The 19,214-nt window shown below is 51.7% G+C and overlaps 1 protein-coding gene across 9 annotated transcripts in view; it reads right to left on the bottom strand.

The window, feature by feature from the left end:
- Hth (Meis homeobox homothorax) overlaps window positions 1-19,214 on the bottom strand; it is a 518,842-nt gene that overhangs the window by 248,870 nt on the left and 250,758 nt on the right. For 6 of the 9 annotated variants that reach the window (XM_076427479.1, XM_076427474.1, XM_076427471.1 and 3 more), the window contains one exon: window positions 15,143-15,187. The exons of the other annotated variants lie outside the window; for them this stretch is intronic. In XM_076427479.1, coding sequence (XP_076283594.1) covers window positions 15,143-15,187 — 45 coding nt within the window. The remainder of the gene's footprint in view (window positions 1-15,142; window positions 15,188-19,214) is intronic. 9 annotated transcript variants of the gene reach the window in all.

Here is a 19,214-nt window from a genome sequence, read left to right as displayed (position 1 = left end):
CATTTCCATTCTTGTTGCGTTGCTCAGCACTTGAAACGCGCCTTGCCTGTGCTGCCAACTGATGGCGGCCGCACTAACTGTGGACTGTTCCAGCCTGTGCGCCACGTGTCGGGGTATTGTCGAACTATCGCGTTGCCTCGCGATGATTCCTCTTCAAGGATCGTGCTATCACCGATCGCCGAGTATGAATTTCAGGGTGAGATCGTTTGGACCGCAAAAATGACCGAGAGAAGAAGTTCGGGATGATCGTGAAGGAGAGAAACAGAGGACGATGAGGGCGAACGAGAGGGGCGGTGGACAAGCCCGTCGACCCTCTCGCTTTTTTCTCGGATAATTGCGTCGTTAAGAGAGCGAGGCAATTAAGTCGCAAGAAATCGAGCAACAATCACGTTTACGGGACTGTCGGTTTGCCACGGCTTATTGATCCACGACGCTGCGAGAGCGGAAGGGAACGGTCGAGCGAAGGGGTAGGGTCGGGGCGAAGAGAGGAGAGAAAAGAAAAGAATGAGCCGGCCAGCAGCGGGATGAAAAAGAGAGACGCGGAAATAAGGAGAGGCCGAGGGGCAGCAAAAAGCGCCGTGACAACGTTTCCCTTGGATCTCGAGATCGTTGCCCGCGTTTCTCTATCAGCGAATTTCCCGGCGATAAACGCGCTTGATGAATATGTAACGCCGGCGAACGAGAACGCGGAACGGTAAACATCTGGCAAGAAGTCGATCCGAAACGATCTTCGACAAGGTCCGACAAGACGGTACTCAATTTCCGGTAGGGTGACCCGAACGTTTTATCGGCAGACGCTCTCATTGGGCCACTGACAGCTTATCGTTTCGACGAGAAATCGATTACCGGGGATTGTGAATGGTATAATGTTGTCGAACACTCCGGGAGATTGTAGACCGGACAGACAAGATTTTACGAAACGTTTCGACGCGTTCCCGCGGTGTTTCGACGTTTCGAGTTTGGCGATCTGCTGACATAGGTATCCTCGAGCGGAGGCCTAATGTTATAGAGCGGATATTATGAAAAAAGCGGTGAACCTGTTTTAAGGACGGCGGCCGGGCCGCGTCGTCAAAGGGAGAGGCTACCATTCAAGGTAGCACGGCGGCCATAAAAACTGTATATCGAGGCGGGTGCATAAGGTGCATGCACGCTCCGCAAGGTATTACACACGAAGTGCAGCGTGCATTGGAAGGTAAGCGGCACAGCCGGTGGAGAGGGTAAATGCTGGCCAAGGGGAGAGGAAGGGAGACGGAGCGAGAGGTGGGTGCACCTCGACGGACATGGCGGCGAATCAAACGATATCGGGCTTCTGGATTAATTTATGCACCGTGGCTTGTTAAAACGCGAGACACAAAGGCTTTGCCGACACTGCATTCTTACGGCTCACCCTTAGGCCCACCCGCCAATCAATTCGCCTCGCCGGTGCTTTCGTGTATTTATTCGCGCGTAATAGCGTTTGAGCTTCGCGTACCGTAGCTCTCTACATTGCGCCCAAGCGTTTCTTTCCGTCGATACGACAACGTTGCGAATACGAGCACCCAACGTAATCGCGTCCGATCGGTCGAGATTTATAAATAGATCGTTCGGCGAGAGACTTTTCGTGCTCCGAAATATCAGATGAACGTCGGACCGGGTAACCAAGAACTGTTAGCTACGGCTCCGACGGAGTCGACAAACCTACCGGAAGTAGGCTACGTGCAACGTCTATCAGCGTCACCGGGACAGTAAGTCGTTGGCCAGATTATTTCGCCGGAACGCGACGATTTTTAACTACGGCCCGCCTTTTTCCCGGGGCAGAAAACCTCGAACGCTATTTATTCCTGACAGGGGCCGCTGGTACAAATAGTTCGGACGCTTTATCACTGCTACCGCGGTATCTTTGGTCTTGATCCCAGCGCGCCGGAACTCACGGGGATACTTCCACGTCCATTTCGCCCGATCTAAAAAGCGTCGCGAGATTCCCAACGTTCCCCGTACTCTCCCGCGTTTGGGAGAACGGGGGACCAGGGAAAGAAGGACGGAGAGAAAGAGAAATCAGCTCTCCCCGCGTATCTTCCGCGGCATTAATTACTTTCGTGGCAGAAAGGATCCGGAACGATATCGCTGCGACGACGATACCGGCTGCACCACCCGGCCAGCCCACCGTTCCACCCCCCACCATCTGCTTTCTTTCAGTCCGATTTCTCCGTTACTCTCTTTCTCTTTCTCCCTCTTCCCCGGCCTGGGATGCAATTTACCAAATTGTTGTTAAATCCCTCGGGCGGCACGGCGGCGGACGGAAGAGGAGGAAAGCTCGTCGGAAGGAAAAGAAACAGCGCGAAGCGTGGAACGAGGAAAAGAGAACCGGAGGAACGAGGCTGCCGGCAGCCATGGCGTCAGCTGTTTTGTCCCGGAGGCGCGCCCCCTTCCATCCCCTCCGGTTTCTTTATGTTTCTTTGCCCGGAAGCCGCGTCCCGATATCGCCCCCGATACACCGCTTGCGCCCGTTTTCTACCCGAATAGCTATACACACTGACAAGTTACATATATATACAGACACACACACATATATATATCGTCATACGCGAGGCAACACCACGGACCGTCTAGCGTATGCTTCGGCTTCCCGGTTTGCTCGGGAGGAAAGACGCGGCGAACGATTTCCCAAGAAATACCGTTAAAAATACAACCCGGGGGGTAGGGCGGTACCGCGTTTCTCAGCGACCACTTTACGTTCAGCCGTTTTCCCGCTAATAAATTCCTGCGGAATACAACTATCGATAGAAAGTTATATCGTGTCGAGATATTGCCGCGAAACCCGCGGATTCAGCGGTTCCAATCGCTACATGCCGCGGCAGATTTCAAGCCGGCGAGAAATATATGGGTCACAAAATGGCTGGTGCCGGTCCGCAATCCTCCTCCAGCTTGACCGGCTAGACACAATGGAACGCGTGTGTCCTCTACCGACATGGGATTCGTCACGTGACCGACGCAGCGCGTTAAGTCGCGCGTCTGCTATCGGCGAAGCGACGCGACAGGTGCGCGTCGATAACGGCACCGACAATAATTGCAAATCGTAGCCGGTGACCGTGTCCGCCGCGTCGATCAAGATCCGAATAATATGGCCGGGCGACGCGGCAACGTTTCCATTATGTAACGGCCGATAAACGATCGCGTTAAGCGCGAGGGATCGAGCCTTCCATGTAGACGCGGACCGATCGTACGCGGACCGATCCACTCCGCGACGTTTCTACGTGCGAACGATCGAGAAGTGATTCTAAACATTAATATTAATAATAAATTGACTCGCCATTCGGTTTAAAGCGCGCCTTGGAGTCGTCGCATACTGGATGCTACTTTGGGTGGTCGAAGACATCCCGGTAACAGGAGGCCGGATATAAAATCCGAAACGATCTTCGCGACAACGAACTCCGGTCCGCAAGGAAAGAGAGAGGGGAAGAGAGTTAAGAGTCCTCCTTTGATCCGCATAATCTGGATCGCGATTAAAACGTGAAATCGCCAGCATTAAGCTGGAAACGTCGGATCGTCTAGCCAGTTGGAAAGGGTGGAGAAGAGTCTCGGGCTGGAGAAGGGGATAGCGGTCGGGGGCGAAGACGGGGAGGGGATCAGGCCGGGTAACAGTAACGACGTCGACAGGGTTGCGCGGAGGGAAACTCCCGTCGGAGTCTCCTCCGGCAGCGAAGAGGGATGGAAACGGGAATACGATTGGTTTGTGAGGGTCGCCATTCACGGGGGTCGCCGCGGTGCCGTTTGGAGTCTGCGCTCTTCCTTGATCCTGCGAGAAGCATTTCGCTCGTTTCAGCCGAGAGACACGAGGAAGGAGAACGGGGAAACGCGGAGGAGGTGGAAGATTCTCTCCGACGAAGCACACAGAGCAAACTGAAGAGGCGAGGAGAAGGAACCAGAGAGAGAGAGGGAGAAGTTGAACGAGATAGAAGACCAGACATGGGGTTGAGAGGAAACGAGAGGAAAGAAGAGCGAACTAGCCCGCTCGGTGGACCAACCGGCGCAGCTTGATGGACGTCGCGACGCCCTACGTCACCTTTATCGCCGACGCCCTTCTCCGTCACCTTATTTTCTCTTGTTCCCTTTAAACGGCTGAAGGAAGCGATCTTACGCGTTCCGATCGGTTGAATCGAAAAGAGAGCAAGAGACAGAGTTCAGGTTGCGTATCGGTCGCGAAAATACAGACAGGAATATGCAAAGAGAAGGCGAGGGTAGAGGAGGAGCAGGCTTCCCGGGGCGCGTCTCGACGCTTTGTTGCCCGGAATTACGATCACAATGTCGGGAACGCTATTACGAATTCTTTTTATTGCTCGTTACTCTAGGTGCAAGGACTTCCCGTAGGTCGGTCACGCTCCCGGCAGAGGGTCGACGCCGTGACGCTACACTTAAGACGTTATTTATGACGCCGTTTCGCCGCTAACGTTTCAGTTGAGGCAGGTCGGGACGATAGTCTGCGGCTCGATATGTTTATGAGGACGCCGGGCCGAGGGTTCCGGAATATTACCGGATCGAACGCGTCGATCGGGAAAAGACGAGGAAAGGAACTCGCAGAAAGATGGGGAGTATCCCGGCAAATGTCACCGAGAGATCCCGAAAGCCTGGGCTTGAAAAGAATGCGTCGCAAATGAATCACAATCTTTGGCTTTCTCACAGAACGTCAAACGACTTCCTTCGTACCGCGCGCAAAAAGTGAAGAAGTTCACGAGAGACCTGAATTACGCGCATAAATACACGGACGGGGCGCATACACGCGGGATCGTTACTCCTCGTTTAATTAGCCACCGCTCAACCCTGAGGAACCGAACAAAGAGGCATCGAAATCTTGGGAGCTCGTCCCGACGGAACTCTCACGCGGAACCACGCGAGCGATTCGGCCCCCGGCCTCGGCCCTCCGGTCGCGACGAAAACGACCACGAATTATTTCGGGCTGGTCACGTGATCGTATCGACTTCGGCATTGTTTTCGCGCGACCTGCAATTACGCCGAGGGAGTTACGGCCGGTGGGTGGCAAGGTAACCCCCGTACTCGCTCGCTTACTCGCTCGCTTACTTGGTCGCGCGACTTCCACTGGGACGAGAACGCGAGGAGGAGGGCTCACGCGGGCGACAGGTGGGGAAGAGGCCGCTCGGACGACCGGGCCGTGTATTTAAATTCAAATATAATGCAAATCGACCGAGATAAGATGAATAATAATTGTAATGACAGGGGTGGGGATAGACACCAGGAGGAGGGAAGACGCTTAGTCGATAAAGCAACCTCCGAGGCTACCTCGCAATTACCGGAACGTTTGGTATACATTTCTTCCTGGAAGACGCTGGTCATGCGCAACCTGCCGTTAAACTATGTGTTTAAGACGTTAATTAATTAACCGATTCCATGCGCACCTGACGCTCAGACAAACTGCAGAGAATTCCAGAATTGTTCGGTATACAATAAAATAAGGAACAAAGACAAATACCAACAGACTTAAACGAAACCGTTAGTGACAAAAGACGAAGAGCGATTGTAGTGACCTTGTTCATTAACAAGATAGATCTTAGTTGATTATAAATTTGTGCCTGGGACAAGTTCGTTTCTAAACCATGTACGACAAACGTACGCGTTCAAACATTTGCATTCCGATGTAGTGAAACATATGCATTTCTACCCCTAGAATGTTAAGTTGCTGCACAGGTGCAATTTAATTTCCCTGGCCGGGCGGTTAACTGCGAGCACCGTGGTCGCTAGTTAGTCGTAGAAACGAATCGATTTTATCTAAAGTGCACGATGCCCGGTGAACCCGCCTGCATCAGGGTTCTCATGGCTGTCGCGCGATTTGATAGTGAAATGGTTGCAAGATCGGCCGCGGATCGTTGCTGCATTTTAATGCAACCGCGTCCATTGATCGAGCTCAGTTCGCATTCATCATTCATCGCGGTTCCCCACAATTGCCGTTCCCAGCTATAGCTTCATTAGATGCCGTCGGCTTTCCTCGGGTTGCTTCCACGCACCCCGAGCGGTTGGACAATGTGACGTCGATTGACTGGACGAAGTTTTCGTTCCGCGACAGTAATGACCAATCGATACGTTCCCGAGAACTAACTCGCGAACACCGTGCAAGAAACGGAGAAACGGAACGGGTTAAAAGTTTAATGCTGAGTGAAACTCCGTGCCGGGAAAAGATCTGACAGTTTTGACGAGCTTATGCTTCCCCCGCGACTATGTTTTACCGTTCTGCGCACAATGTGTTCGGTTACGCGGAAAAGTTGCAACTTCGTCCGAGCAGCGAGTTCGATTCCGAGATTATGCTATTACGGGACACACAACCCTTATGCTCTTTAGAAAACTCCGGCGGGTGTAGGAATTCAGAGAGTAAAGCAGAACACGACGCGAACAAATTTCGATCGCGAGTTACCCGACGCCGATATTCTCTTCAAAGGCATAGGTCAATGGAGCGTATGCACCGCGGACGAATCAATTAATAACTGTCCCACCCGGATCAAGATTGCGCGCCGCGCGATAAATTCCGCGATAAGCGCATCGTTTCGCCGCAACGATTACCGTGCCCCCGCCGCGCAAGCCCGCGGAGGAAGAACAATGGCCGGCGTAAACAAGAACGCCCTCGTTACCGGAGATAATTAAAACATTAAGGAATTTCAATGCGACCCTGGAAAGATAGAGAGCATCCGATAATCGAATTAAAGACAGTTACGATTCCTCGAGCGCAATTCCCTACAAGGCACCAAATTAATTCTCCGATCGAGATTAAAATCTCCTCGTCGACGTTGCGTATCGGCGTACACCGGCGCGGCGCGACGTGCCGCGGCGAGCCAAGCCAAACCGAGCTGCGCGAAAGCCAAGCCGAAGCCGCTCCGAAGCTGCTTCGAGCTCGAGCCGAGCCGTTTCTTTCCTGCCGGTCAGAAAAACCGAACCGAGCCGCCTCGAAAACCTCGGGACGGGTTCGTTAAGTATCCGGCTGGTGCTTGTACCAGCAACCACAGTCACGTGAGAATGCGAACGAGGGTTGATTTGCGCGTAGCCCGCGACGGGAGTCGTACGAAACGATTCATCGGAGGTCGTAGGATCTCTAACACAAATTCGTGTGCATTCAAACAAATTTATAACCGCTTAAACCCTATGTCGATAACCGAATACATAGTCAGGTATCTACTTTATGTTAAGTGGCTCCTAGACGGTTAATATTCGCTTCAATATTGACGCTGTATCTTCAATATAAATGCACCAATATTCTCACCAATACTCTATACTGGCAAAAATATTCGTGCTGCATGGTCGGGGCTGTTTCATTTTCTTTTTTAATTGTTCAACCGTAAAGTCTGGTTTACATTGTTTCAATGCATCAAAAATTTTTTTGCATTTCAATTGCTTTTCTGTTTCTATTAAAATAATCTTTTGACTTCATACACCACAATTCCCGATAATCAGTTGTGAAATCCCGATCCCGAACGGAACCCTGATCACTAGAAGGGGAGCTCGGTGGGTCAACCATGTTCTCATTTTGCCGTCTCACAAGCAACTGACGATCAATATTTCCATCAATATGGTCCTCCGATAATATTCAAGCGAATATTTACAATATTATTGATCGTCTAGGGGTCACTTAAGAGGTCTAAAAATATTCGTAGTACATATTAAATTCGATGAAATTATTTTTCTCAAGCTGATCGAAATCCTCTTAAATGAACGTTTGAACTCTTATTAAATGAATAAAAAATCATGGTTCTGGGAGACAGGACTCTCTCCTATTATGTGAACCAACTTGTCTCCAGGTTCATTTATATATGGAGTATTACAGTCTCTATACTTTCAGCAAAAATTTAAATGAAGTTTAGTATCAGACCATCCTTTTCTCTAGAGATTCGTGTACAGAAAGAAAGAGTAGTGAACTGTGGTTGCTGGAATCCGCAAAACAAGGGTGGCGTCGGTAGCCATGGTGGATCGGTAGAACGCGACCACTTGGGAAAGCATGGCCGCGAGAGACGCATCGGAGCGTTGCGTTGCTTGAAAAACGTGGCTCGATATTATTCCGCAGCGGAATATCTCCATTCGACCTGGCGGGGAACGGTGGCGGTGGCTCGGCCGGGCAAAAAGGGTGAAATACGAAGAACGAGCTGGAGAAATGCAGGAGGAGCTGAGCAGTGCGGCGCAGCAGTGGCAAGAAAAACGAGGAGGATACGAGAAGAAAAGAGCGGTGGCGCGTCACGGCACCGGCGCAACAATGCGGCCAGAGTGGACGGTAGATACGTAGATATCCGATTAATTCCCATTGAATGTCTTTATTGTATTTAATACCGCGGGCACACGAGAGAACGCTCGAGGAAGGAAGGCAGCTCCCGCGAAGGTGTGCGGAGTCTCGGGGGAGGAGGAGAGAGATAAGGCGAAGGCTACGAGCAGCGCCGGGTTTCGTTCGTAGCCGAGGAGGCAGATATGGTGCTGGCCATATACAATACACGTGACTCTGCACCGAGTGCACGTTGCGCAGTTGCGTCGTTGCAGGTATCTTTCGCGCGCGCACCACGGACACAAGGTTGCGGTGCTCGTGTGCGTCCGTCCGACGAAGGGGACCGTCCCTCGTCGCTCCGAGTTACATGTATATTTATAATATAATCGCGGATACCGATCTCCGCGGAGAAACGAAAAACTCGACCCCAAGGCCGAAAGGGTTCAGAAAGAGAGACGGCACGGCGCGACGTGTAGGGATATGGGAACGGACGGAGGTGGAACACGCGCGCGAGCGCGAGCTCCGCTTTTCTTTCTAAGGAATCTACGCAACCCGGTTTCTCTTCCTTCTTTTCCACGAGCCGCGCCGACCGGGGCCCCACTTTTTGCGTGCCTCGCGTCCGGGCTAGGTGCGAATCGGCCGCTTCCCGTCGCGAATTCCTTTCCGAAGAGCGCGCGCGCCTGCACTCGCCACGTCAGACCTGTCGAGGACGACGCGTTAATTACTCGCGCGGCGAGAATGCTCGCCCGGCCGGACGAGGTGTTCGCGGCTCGCGTGATCGTGCGCTATTTTTCATCCGCGCGTCGAGCTCCGACAAATTTTTATCGAACCGAAGAATCGGACCGACGGATCTGACCGACGGGAGAGCTTTCAACAAGGCTGCACCGCTTTCGAGGTCAATTTCCAGTTGTACAGATGAAATGCACCAATCATTCTGTCCTCCCAACCACGCGTCTAATGACCGAGTGTGCTCCTGAAGCCAGACGTTTTCGAAAACCCGGTTACATTCACTTGGAAACCGAAACTCGACGAAGTTAATGCATAAATTTCAGAATCTATTCTACTCGGTATCTAAACTCAAATAACCAAAGCCAATTTTCTGCTGAGTCTACAGGTTCTCCCGATATCGAAAGCAAACACTTTGTAAAATAGACCGAAGCAGTCCAGTAAGGAAGGATAATGAAAATTCTCATTTCTAACAACCTTCCAGAATCCGATGGTGGTGCTTCAACTACGTGTAACTCTTTGTGACTTATAGTCACAAAATATTAGTCGTCGAGTTCTCTACCTATAGTCGAGCTCGTGTGTCGTGAAGGTGACAGCCACCCGTCCGAATTTCGATGCCGCCCCAACGAGCCGGGTAATTTTCGGAGAATCGAGAAACTAATCTAGAGCAACGTTCCGTTTCCATTGGGGCGAGAGGGCTGTTTTAGGACCTATATAGATTCCAGTCGGCTCGAGAGCAGCCGGCAAAGCAACGGAAAGAGAGAGGGAGAGGGAGAGAGTTCAGGGTCGAGGCATACAGGTGGTCCATAACATAACAGTCACTGCGTTTTATCCGGCAGTAAACCGGCGGCAGGCGCTCCGGCTCTATGATTTAATACCCCAAACCCTTCCCTTCCCCGCCAACGCCCGCGCACCCCTTACGACCGCCCCCTCCTCGGTCGACTACCGGCAGCCTCCCGCCCCCCCAGCCTCTCGTTTCTCTGCTGCCAACCCCTCCTCCTCGACGTTGCACCCGCGTGCTTGCACTAACCCAGTGCCGCGGAATGGCATTATCAGCCGGATGCTTCTACGACCGTGCAAGGGTCAAACGAAGTCCGGAGGCAGAAAGGGTTTGAAGGACGCATCAATCTCACCGCGTCGTCGCGTCGGTGACGATTCATGCGCAACCATCGTTGCCAGCTTAGGAGTAAATAAATGTATTGTTCGTCCACGAGAAGATAACAAAGAGCCAACGGGTGATTCCCGTGACCTCATTCTTATAGCGTAGTAGGGGGCTTATAGTTCCTTATACATACGAGAAGGGCATCTCCCGAATTCCCGATGATAGGATCGACAGCTACGAAACTTTCGGTCGTCAACGATGAACAACATATAATGAACCAGTTTATATCGAACCTCGACCACAACTTTTCTCAGATTGCAGCGAAGCATCTGAGCCAGTCGATGCAAATCAGTTCGCTAGTTTCCTCAACCAGCTCCCCGACCTTAAGAGTGATTCCTCTACAAAATTTCGATTTCCTAATTCAAATTACAGAGACATGGCGGTCGTCGACCGAATGGTATTTCGCGCGTACAGTTCGCGGTGTAGGTACATGAAAGGACGGTGTTTCGATGACGAAACCGCGGAGCGTGGGCGGACAGAAACGACGGAAACCGAGAGGTTCGACGCGGGACGGCAAGAGGATCGATTTAGATGCGATGCCCCGATGAGACAATGGAAGAAGGTAATGCGAGGTTCTGTGAATGTACACGACCGGGATTCCATCGAATACAGATCTCGTGACAGATTATGCACCGGCGACAATCAGCATTCGTGACGAGCCACCACTCCCACGCTGTCCGACTTAATTACCCCATTAGTCCCACGCGTGCCGGGCCTGCAAAAAGCCTCCGATACGCGTCACCCACCCAGTCAGTCACTTGTTCTTCCACGGCTCATAAATCGTGCGACAGACAATCAAAGTATCGACGTATCGACGAGTGTGGCTTGGCTTGGCTTGGCATGGCGTGGCGACGCGAGGAACGCGGATGTGTACGGGAGAAGAGTAGAAGGGAAGGGGGGTGGGGGTCATGGGGGACCCAGAAGACGTTCCCGAGTTGGTAAGCCGCGTAACTCGAAGCTCGGCCGCCACTGAAGCTCCGTAACTCTGTTAATTCATATCTGGAAAGTTGGCCGTCGCACGGAAGAGAAACGGTGGAGGAAGGAAGGGCTGTTCGAGGGGGAAGGGGGTTGTAGGTAGGCGAAAGACGGGGGAAGGGTGGCGCAGGAGAAGGAAGGGGTGGAGGAGGTGGTGTGGGCGAGTGGTTGGGCCGATTGGATGGGCGGAAAGAGGGAAAGAGAGGGCTGAGTTAGCCGGCACGGCTGCCCGGGGGTGGTTGAAGGCAGTGGAAGCCGAAGGGAGGGGGTGTGGAGGTTGGTTTCCTTGCCTGGCATCGAGGAATCGATACGCTGCTGGTGGGAGCTCAGCGCCACCAACGCCTCCGACGCCCTACGTCATTGCACCTCGACGACCGAAGTCTCTCTTCCTCCTCGAGGTACGTCCAACTTTTGCGCTCCCGAATCACCTCCAAGCGTTGCCACCCCGATATCCTGATCCCGAACCCGATCCCGCTCTCGCCCCGACCGCGTTTTTCTGCCCCCTCACCAGAACATTCGTTTCGTTGTCTCGCGAGACAAGCTCCAACAGTGCTTCGAATCCGTCTCGCGAATCGTCGGCAGTTCGAGCGAGGAACAACGCGGATGCAAATCGTTGCACCCGGGATGGGCTGACTTAAAGCAGACCGACCGTTGTTCGATCTGGTGACGCGGAATCGGAGACTTTTTGCCCCCCCCCCTCGTCTTCCCTACTGTATAAGTCGGACGCATCGCAGGAAGCAAAGGACTCGCGTGGCCTGTATTCAACGCGTCCATCGATCACCGAAGCAGTTTACACAGATTAGTAAGAAGCCCTTTTCCCTATCGACGTTACCAGTCATGACATTCGCCTCTTTAAGATGCTCCGTCTATACTCTTCCCCCCGTGCTTCTCATTAATTCATCGAGTTTGATGCATCGGCGAGAAAGGTCGAGTGCAATTTCCAAATGCATCGGGAGAGGTCTGCGATCCGGATTTACGCGGCCAGTCGTCGCGGGAAGAAAGAGAAACCGGAGAGGCGCGCGAAGAGGACCGAGCTAAAGAGACACAGAAATGACACGGCGAGCTTAACTTCTGCCACTTCCCGATGCTAATGCTCGGCAACCGCAAACGTCGGGACGCCACACCGCGCCGCGCCGGGAAAAGTTGATGTCCCTCGTGGATTCCGCAGCCGCGCTCCCGTTGCTCTTAGTTATTCAAATTGTATTCCACTGTTCCGTCTGGATCGCTCGTAAAAGCTTCCCGAACGGTTGTCGCTCGCTCGTTCGCCCGTAATCCTTTCGATGTTCACCGTGTTTTCTTTTAATCGGACATTAACGGCGAGCGGGATTAACGCGGGGATTGACCTATACAGGTAACGGTCATTTATAACGCGATCCCCGACGAATATAAACGGGCGGACGTATATCCCGATACAGCTTAATCAGCGTTGAATAAATTCGAGATTAAAATCGATGCTTGTTACTCAAAATTTGTTTTTCCTACCGCAACGGAACGGGCCCGGCCGTATAATTGCTCGAAAGTACTGATTTATCGTGTCGACCGTACTGACAGGGTATCAACGATTTATTTGCCTACTTTTATTGGATCGATCGCAATGCCTCCCGTTAATTAGAAACTACTACATATTGCGGAATCGAGCCCGCGCGCGTATTACCTATCGCCGCGCGCGAATCGACACGCCGGCAATGCGTATTAATTAACGCAGCCGACGCACGATTTAATTTCGTTTCGTTCTGCCGGCAGGACGGAACGCGCGCCCGGCTCCCGGGATTAACGGAAATCCGACGACGCGAATTTCATTCCGGCCGAGTTATGAACGAAATCCGCGTCGACGCGGATAATTCGAAAAAATCGCTTGCTCGCGCTTCGACGAGCACCTGTATGCTAATTAATCGGAGGAACTATTCGCGAAATTCGATTCGCGAAATCGACAGCCAACAGGGAGACCGAAATTCGAAGTAAATCCAACGTTTGCTATGGCGAGCATCTCATAACAGGCGAAACATTAACAAATTATATTCAACGCGGATTTCGAAGAACACATGTGCACCTCGCAAAGATCTTGAAATAGCAAAATTGAAATTTTTGCTTTCAAAATATAATTCACGAGATGGCTGCCTTAGCCATATTTCTTTCTGTGATGTGATTCTTTCTGTTAAGATTGTAGTTTCATTACAGATGTGATTTCTGCGATTAATGAACAGCAGATTTCCATTGAAATTTCCATGTTCATAGATCTCTTCTCCTCGATGTAAATTCAGAAGTTTATTTCATTGACCACACACGGTTCTTTGGAACTAGACGAGTTCCAACTTGCGAGTGCAATGAACGTGTAAAGTTGCAAGCCCGCCTTGGTTCGTTCGAAGTAGGATGCAGCACCTTGAGAAAAGGAGGAAAGTTGAGAACCGCGATGGCGGTGGCGAACAGGACGACGACTCGGTCCACGGGCTCGCTCTCGCACGCTTTGGCATTGGCACAGTCGTAAAAATAATGGAAGCCGGTGCACGCCGACCGTTAGCTAAATGGCATGTAATAGCAAAAGTCGGCTAGCGCAAGAAGCTCGGGCTCACAATACCGGTGCCGTCGTCGTGACTTGGTAAACAACGTCCGATCGCTAATTAATAGTGTGTCTTCCGTCGTAATTTGCGACGTTTGACCAACCTGGCATTACCCCGGTCCCATCCACGACTCTATCCTCGGCGCGCTTCGTAATAACAACTCTTAACATTAGATAATGACTGCCGGCGCGGAGGCCCGGCCGCGGAATAACTCGGATTGAAGGAAACTTTTCAGGAGCATAAACACACGTCATTACGCTTAACAGCGTGTTACAAGCGGACACAATGCCGTGGAACACCGTGGAGCATCGAACGTCACGCTACTGTGGGAAAATGGATTTACGTTCGACTCGTACGAGGGAAACGTGGCCTGCTAAAGTTATGAATTCCAGTCGTGCACGCTTCATCAGCGGTCGAAGATTTTCATTTCTTAAATACAGCGATGTTCGGATATATGCAGAACGACCGGGACCGATGTTGGTCATTTATCCCGGAGAGGTGAATTTCCAGGAATTTGTCCAGACGGTATCGGTGAGAATGAGAAGTAGGCCATAACTCATGGCTATATGTATGTGCCGATAGACATGTGGATACGCATTCGGTTTTTAAATCGTCGGAAAGCCTCAACCTGTTGTAGCCATTAATGATTCCCACAAGAAGGTGAAAAATATATGAAGCGAGGCGTTGATGCGATCGCGTGAACATTGCTGTCTATTTATAGCCGCACATCTGCCAGGCAAAGATCGGCGTTGGGTCTTTCAAAGTAACAGAACCTTGCGAACATAACGATTTCCTTTTGTTCGGAAAAGAAGGGCCTCGACAATATCGATTTTCATTTAGCGGTCGGCTGGAAATAACCTTAAAAATGGGTAAAGGGTTGTTCGATACCCATCGGAAAAGCTCACGCGTCAAGGGGTTAATTAGGACACCTTCATCAATGAATCATCCACCCCGGGGATTAATCACGCTATCTAATAATCTGGTCGCGTGACGATTTTATTATACGTTCATCTATGTCCTCGCCAGTCGTATCTCGTAACTGAAGTCTCATATTTCTTCTACCAGTCCGCGAACTGATTTCGAGCACACCTGGCTGCGGAGGCGAAGATCGGACACTTATCCAAGGACACCATCGAAAACCTCAAAACTTCGGATCGATTGTACACAGTATCTTTACTTTCCTTCCGTCGAATTTCCGTACCAAACTTCCATTTCATTCTGGAGAACCACCATTTTCGAGAAATGCAAAACAATAATTGACAGTCAGGAGGGTTACATGAAACTACTTACATATCACCTTCTCTATTGTTTCTATATGAAATGTTTTCTTTTTAATTCTCTTAATACTCTTTAATTCTTTTATTTTTTTGTTGCTGTCTCAAATTGGAATTAATCATTCTCGTCATAAATGCACAATATCCACAGCCTGGTTATGACTATACAAGGTTGCTACTGAGAGAAACCGATAATGAACGTGATGAATCTGGAACTTACGCGATTCGACATGTGTTCCGGTGCAGGGTGACCAGCGAGACTTACCTGGAACAAAAAGAAAAACGGGGTAAATTAGCACGGGTCGGTAATTAGCTGTTTCGGCTTAGTCTATAACCCGTTACGGTTGTAATGACGCGGGCTGGCCCGCTCGGAGGGTGAAAAGATCGATCGTCGAACCGGGGAATCGATATTTCGCCGATGCGACATCGGGACGCTTATTGTCCCACGGGGTGTGAGTGAAAGAGAGAGAGAGAAATCGCGGGGGCGGTTGAGGCAGCGGGGGTGGCGCGAGTCGGCCGCAGCGTGTGCGGTCGCGGCGATTTCGCGCAAATACGTTTCCATCTAGGCTGCGCGGAGTTGCACGCGTTCGCACGCGTGTCGGCAGGTGCGCGCGCGCGTTCCATGGCCGGATGTGTGCGTGGACGCGGCATACATCATCGTGCGACTAATTTCCGCGATAAATATTTTACGGACGGCCATTACGCGGGGGCCGCGTGTTCGTGCGATATAAACTATGGATGACTATGGCGGGTGTAACGTCGAGCCCGGCGGAAGAGACACGGGCGGGATGGGTGTGGGTGGGTGGGGGGGCCCGCGAGCCTGGGAGGTGGAACCGAAAGGTTTGACGCCCGTAAAATTCACGGGAACGCCATGATGCAATTCCGCCGCACCGTTTTACTCATTAAAATCTGTTTGTCCGCGAGATAGTGGAGCGTGGTGCTTTCAGCCACCCTCCGCCCCGTCCCTCCTAAGCCCCTCAACGGCCATGTCCCCCCTCGAGCCGCCACGGGGGGAGGCTGAAATACGCGGATAGTGGCGCACCCCTTCGACAAGAGCATCCCGCGGGAGCAACGTTAACGCGATAGTCGTGTATCCTCGACGAAAAATTGCCTTTCCGCGACGCGACGGGGGCGTCAATATCGAACTGCAAAAGTCCTGAGCGTATTTTGATGCATCTTCCCGGGCCGCGCGTCACTTTAATGCGTCCCGCGAACACGCTACGGAACGTGCATCTGCGAGCACCATCTGTTCGAACGTTCCGTCGAATCTCTTTGCCTCCTAATGAAATCGAGCAAGATCCTTCTCCACCATTATGTTCTAGTCACCATGAACTGCTTTCACGCTAAACCAGAAACTAAATATTCAAATTGAACGTATCAGACAATTTGTATTTTGTATAAAAATCCGCAGTCTTAATATCATACATAATTAGTCGATTGTGTTCGAACGTATAAAAGATTCTTATTTATCTCTGTCTGAAAATACCACAATCGTCGGAAAGTCTCGTAAACGTTCCTCGAATTCAGGTGCGCAATACAAAGGGTGATTCGATGATAAGTAACGTCACGCGTCGCGCTTCGAATCAGCCGAAAGAAGGAGCTCGTTTCGTGGGCACAAAGTTGTCGTTAGGTTTCTATTTAAACGAGGCCCTTATTCGAAGGAAGGATCGCCGGAATTTACTCTATTCAGCTGTTCCTTCTAGGGAACAGGTGTCCGCGTTAGCTCTAAGAAGACGAAAAACCAGAGGGCGTGGCGAGATAGGACACAATGTCGGCGTTCGTTGCTCGCTCGCTGGGATTCACGAGGCGCATTGATTCGATTCGCGAGCCACTCGCTGCTCACAATCGTCTCGTTGCTATTGTATCTCTCATTGTTGGCGGCCGTCGGAGCCGTAATGGCGTCGTTGGCGCTACCACGCGGCCAGATTACGCGCCGCTAATTGCGTGGCAACGCACTCGATGGCCGGGCAACATCTGCTTAGAATCGGGCTAACTGTTGATGCCGAACAATGCCTCTTAGAAACGCCGGCAAACGTTAGCCGCCCGACGAGATTGAATAAGATATGGTATTGTTCGGCTGCCACGCTAAATGATACAGTCTCGGCCGCGACCGATGGCGTTGCACGAACAATGTTTGCGCTTTCTGCGCTGTATCACGCATGATTCCGACGACGACGACGAGGTCCGCGACTCGCGTTTTCATTCCTCGGTCCGGACAGTTACCGACGCAACGCTTGTAAATATTCATTATCGCGGGATTTCCTGATTCAAGTAATTGGTCCTGAATTACTCGCGGCCTCGGCGCATAAATTACCGGCGGCCAAATATTAAATAACTAAACGCAATTTCCATTTCCGGGCGGCCGGTTCAAAGTTTTAATTAAATTTCCATCCGCGACTAAGAGAAAAGCCGTTCGACATCGAGATCTCGCATTTCAGCCGACTTTCGAATCCTCGCGCTGCGATCACGGTTTTCCCGGTGCTTATCGATGTGTCTGTTCGTGTAGGCTCGCGGCGCCCGTTTGCACGGAGACATTAAAACCCGCGCGAAAAAGAGGATGCTTAACAAAACGCGCTCGCTGGGAGTCTGTGCGTCGCCGGGAGGGAATGTTTTCCGTTCCCATTGCGAGCGTACGGAAAAAAAGGACGGCGCGGCGCCAGGAAGAGGAGCGCGCAATTGGATAAAACGGTAATTGAGTTCTTATCGCGTGCGTCGCGGCCAATTGGTTGGCAAAACTTCTTCCACCGCTTCCTCCGCGTCCTTTCCTCGCCACGTCGGAACGGTATTATTAACGAAGTCGCGCGTTTGTCTCCACCTGCGTCTCCCTCGTAATTACCACGGGAACGAGATCCAGGATTCCCTTGCAAGCAGCGCGGACAGGATCTGTGCTTCCCAGGAAATCGCGACACCGTTCTTCTCGTCTAATTGCGATACTTTGTACGGCGAAGCTACAACCGGTTTCGTTGAAAACGCGAGCAAAAATTTATCATTACAGAGCAGCGAATTCAATTCTTCCTTCGGACATAATCAACCTCCCATCGAACGTACAGCATCGATTCGATCTACGCGCGGATAAAACGGCGCGAGCGATCGAGCAAAATTCCAGTCCGCGGCGCGATACCAGTCGAGCCTGAAAAATAACCGCGCGATCATCAATCACCTGCCCACGGGTAAATAGTAAGCATCGATAGCAATGAGTAATGAGATCGAAAAGAAGGACACGGTTCTCCAGGTCGCAGCCCGTTTACATCGCAGTCCCGAGTCTTCGAGACTCCTCGGACGATCGCCGATCTCAGCAGGAACAAGTGAACTTGACTTGGAAACAGGAAACCGAGCGTGGATTCGTGTCACGGGCGTGACTCGGCCTGTCTGGCCGTAGTCAAGTACAGACCTTGAGGCCGCGGATATACGCGTGAAAGTTGACGCCGATCTCTGCCGAACGGTCTCTCGCGAAAACGACAGGAAAAGCGAAGAGGATCCGACCCAGTTTATCAGGAGGAGGGAGACTTATCATTATGAGGCCGAACGGAATTAATTTTATCGATCTGCCGGCGAGCCAGTGATCGGATGTATCGCCCCCGCGATTTTTCTTCGAGTCGGTAATTTATAGCGGCGCTAATTTTAGTCTATGCTGCCCGCTTATCGGGACGCGTTAGGGCGCATATAACGTCGATATCGAGCGAAGGGAACGAGACCGGCGACGTTGACCGTTTGCTCGATGTCTCACCGATGCTCGGGCTGTAACAAGGACGCGCGATATTAAATATGGGCTGCGCCTCGAGGGAAGAAGCCCCGGGGTCGCACCTGCGGCGGGCTTCTTCCCCCGGCAAGCTCGGTTGGTAAAGCAGGGATTACCCGCGCTAAGAGGCCGAGCGGGGCTTCGCGCCTCATCGTCTGGAAAATGGCTTACTGCTTACATTTACCTACTCGCCCCCGACTCGCCACCCCATGTACACATGTACAAGCGCACACTGGCCTGCAAACTGCTCCTGCAAACCCGTCGAGCCGCTCGCGTGCGACGACACGGACACTTTAAACAACGCCTTTCCTTCTTTCCCGTTGACTCCGCCGCTGAACGACAGGGGCGGCGACAAACGGAATTTCAAACGAATTTATCAATTATTACCGGCCACCTTTGACGCGTCGTGTGCTACAATTACCGCCGCGAGCTTGTGCTTGTTGTCGATAGGCCGGAGTTTGCGCGATCGAAGACTCGAACAGGGATCATCGAAATTATGCAAACGGATTAGGACGGTTCGTTAACGGTTTGTTTCCCGGAACATAATCGGACT

Source organism: Lasioglossum baleicum, chromosome 7 (assembly GCF_051020765.1).
Source record: "Lasioglossum baleicum chromosome 7, iyLasBale1, whole genome shotgun sequence".
Lineage (NCBI taxonomy): Eukaryota > Metazoa > Arthropoda > Insecta > Hymenoptera > Halictidae > Lasioglossum > Lasioglossum baleicum.
Note: the sequence above shows the minus strand (reverse complement) of the source record. Positions and strands in the feature narration are given on the sequence as shown.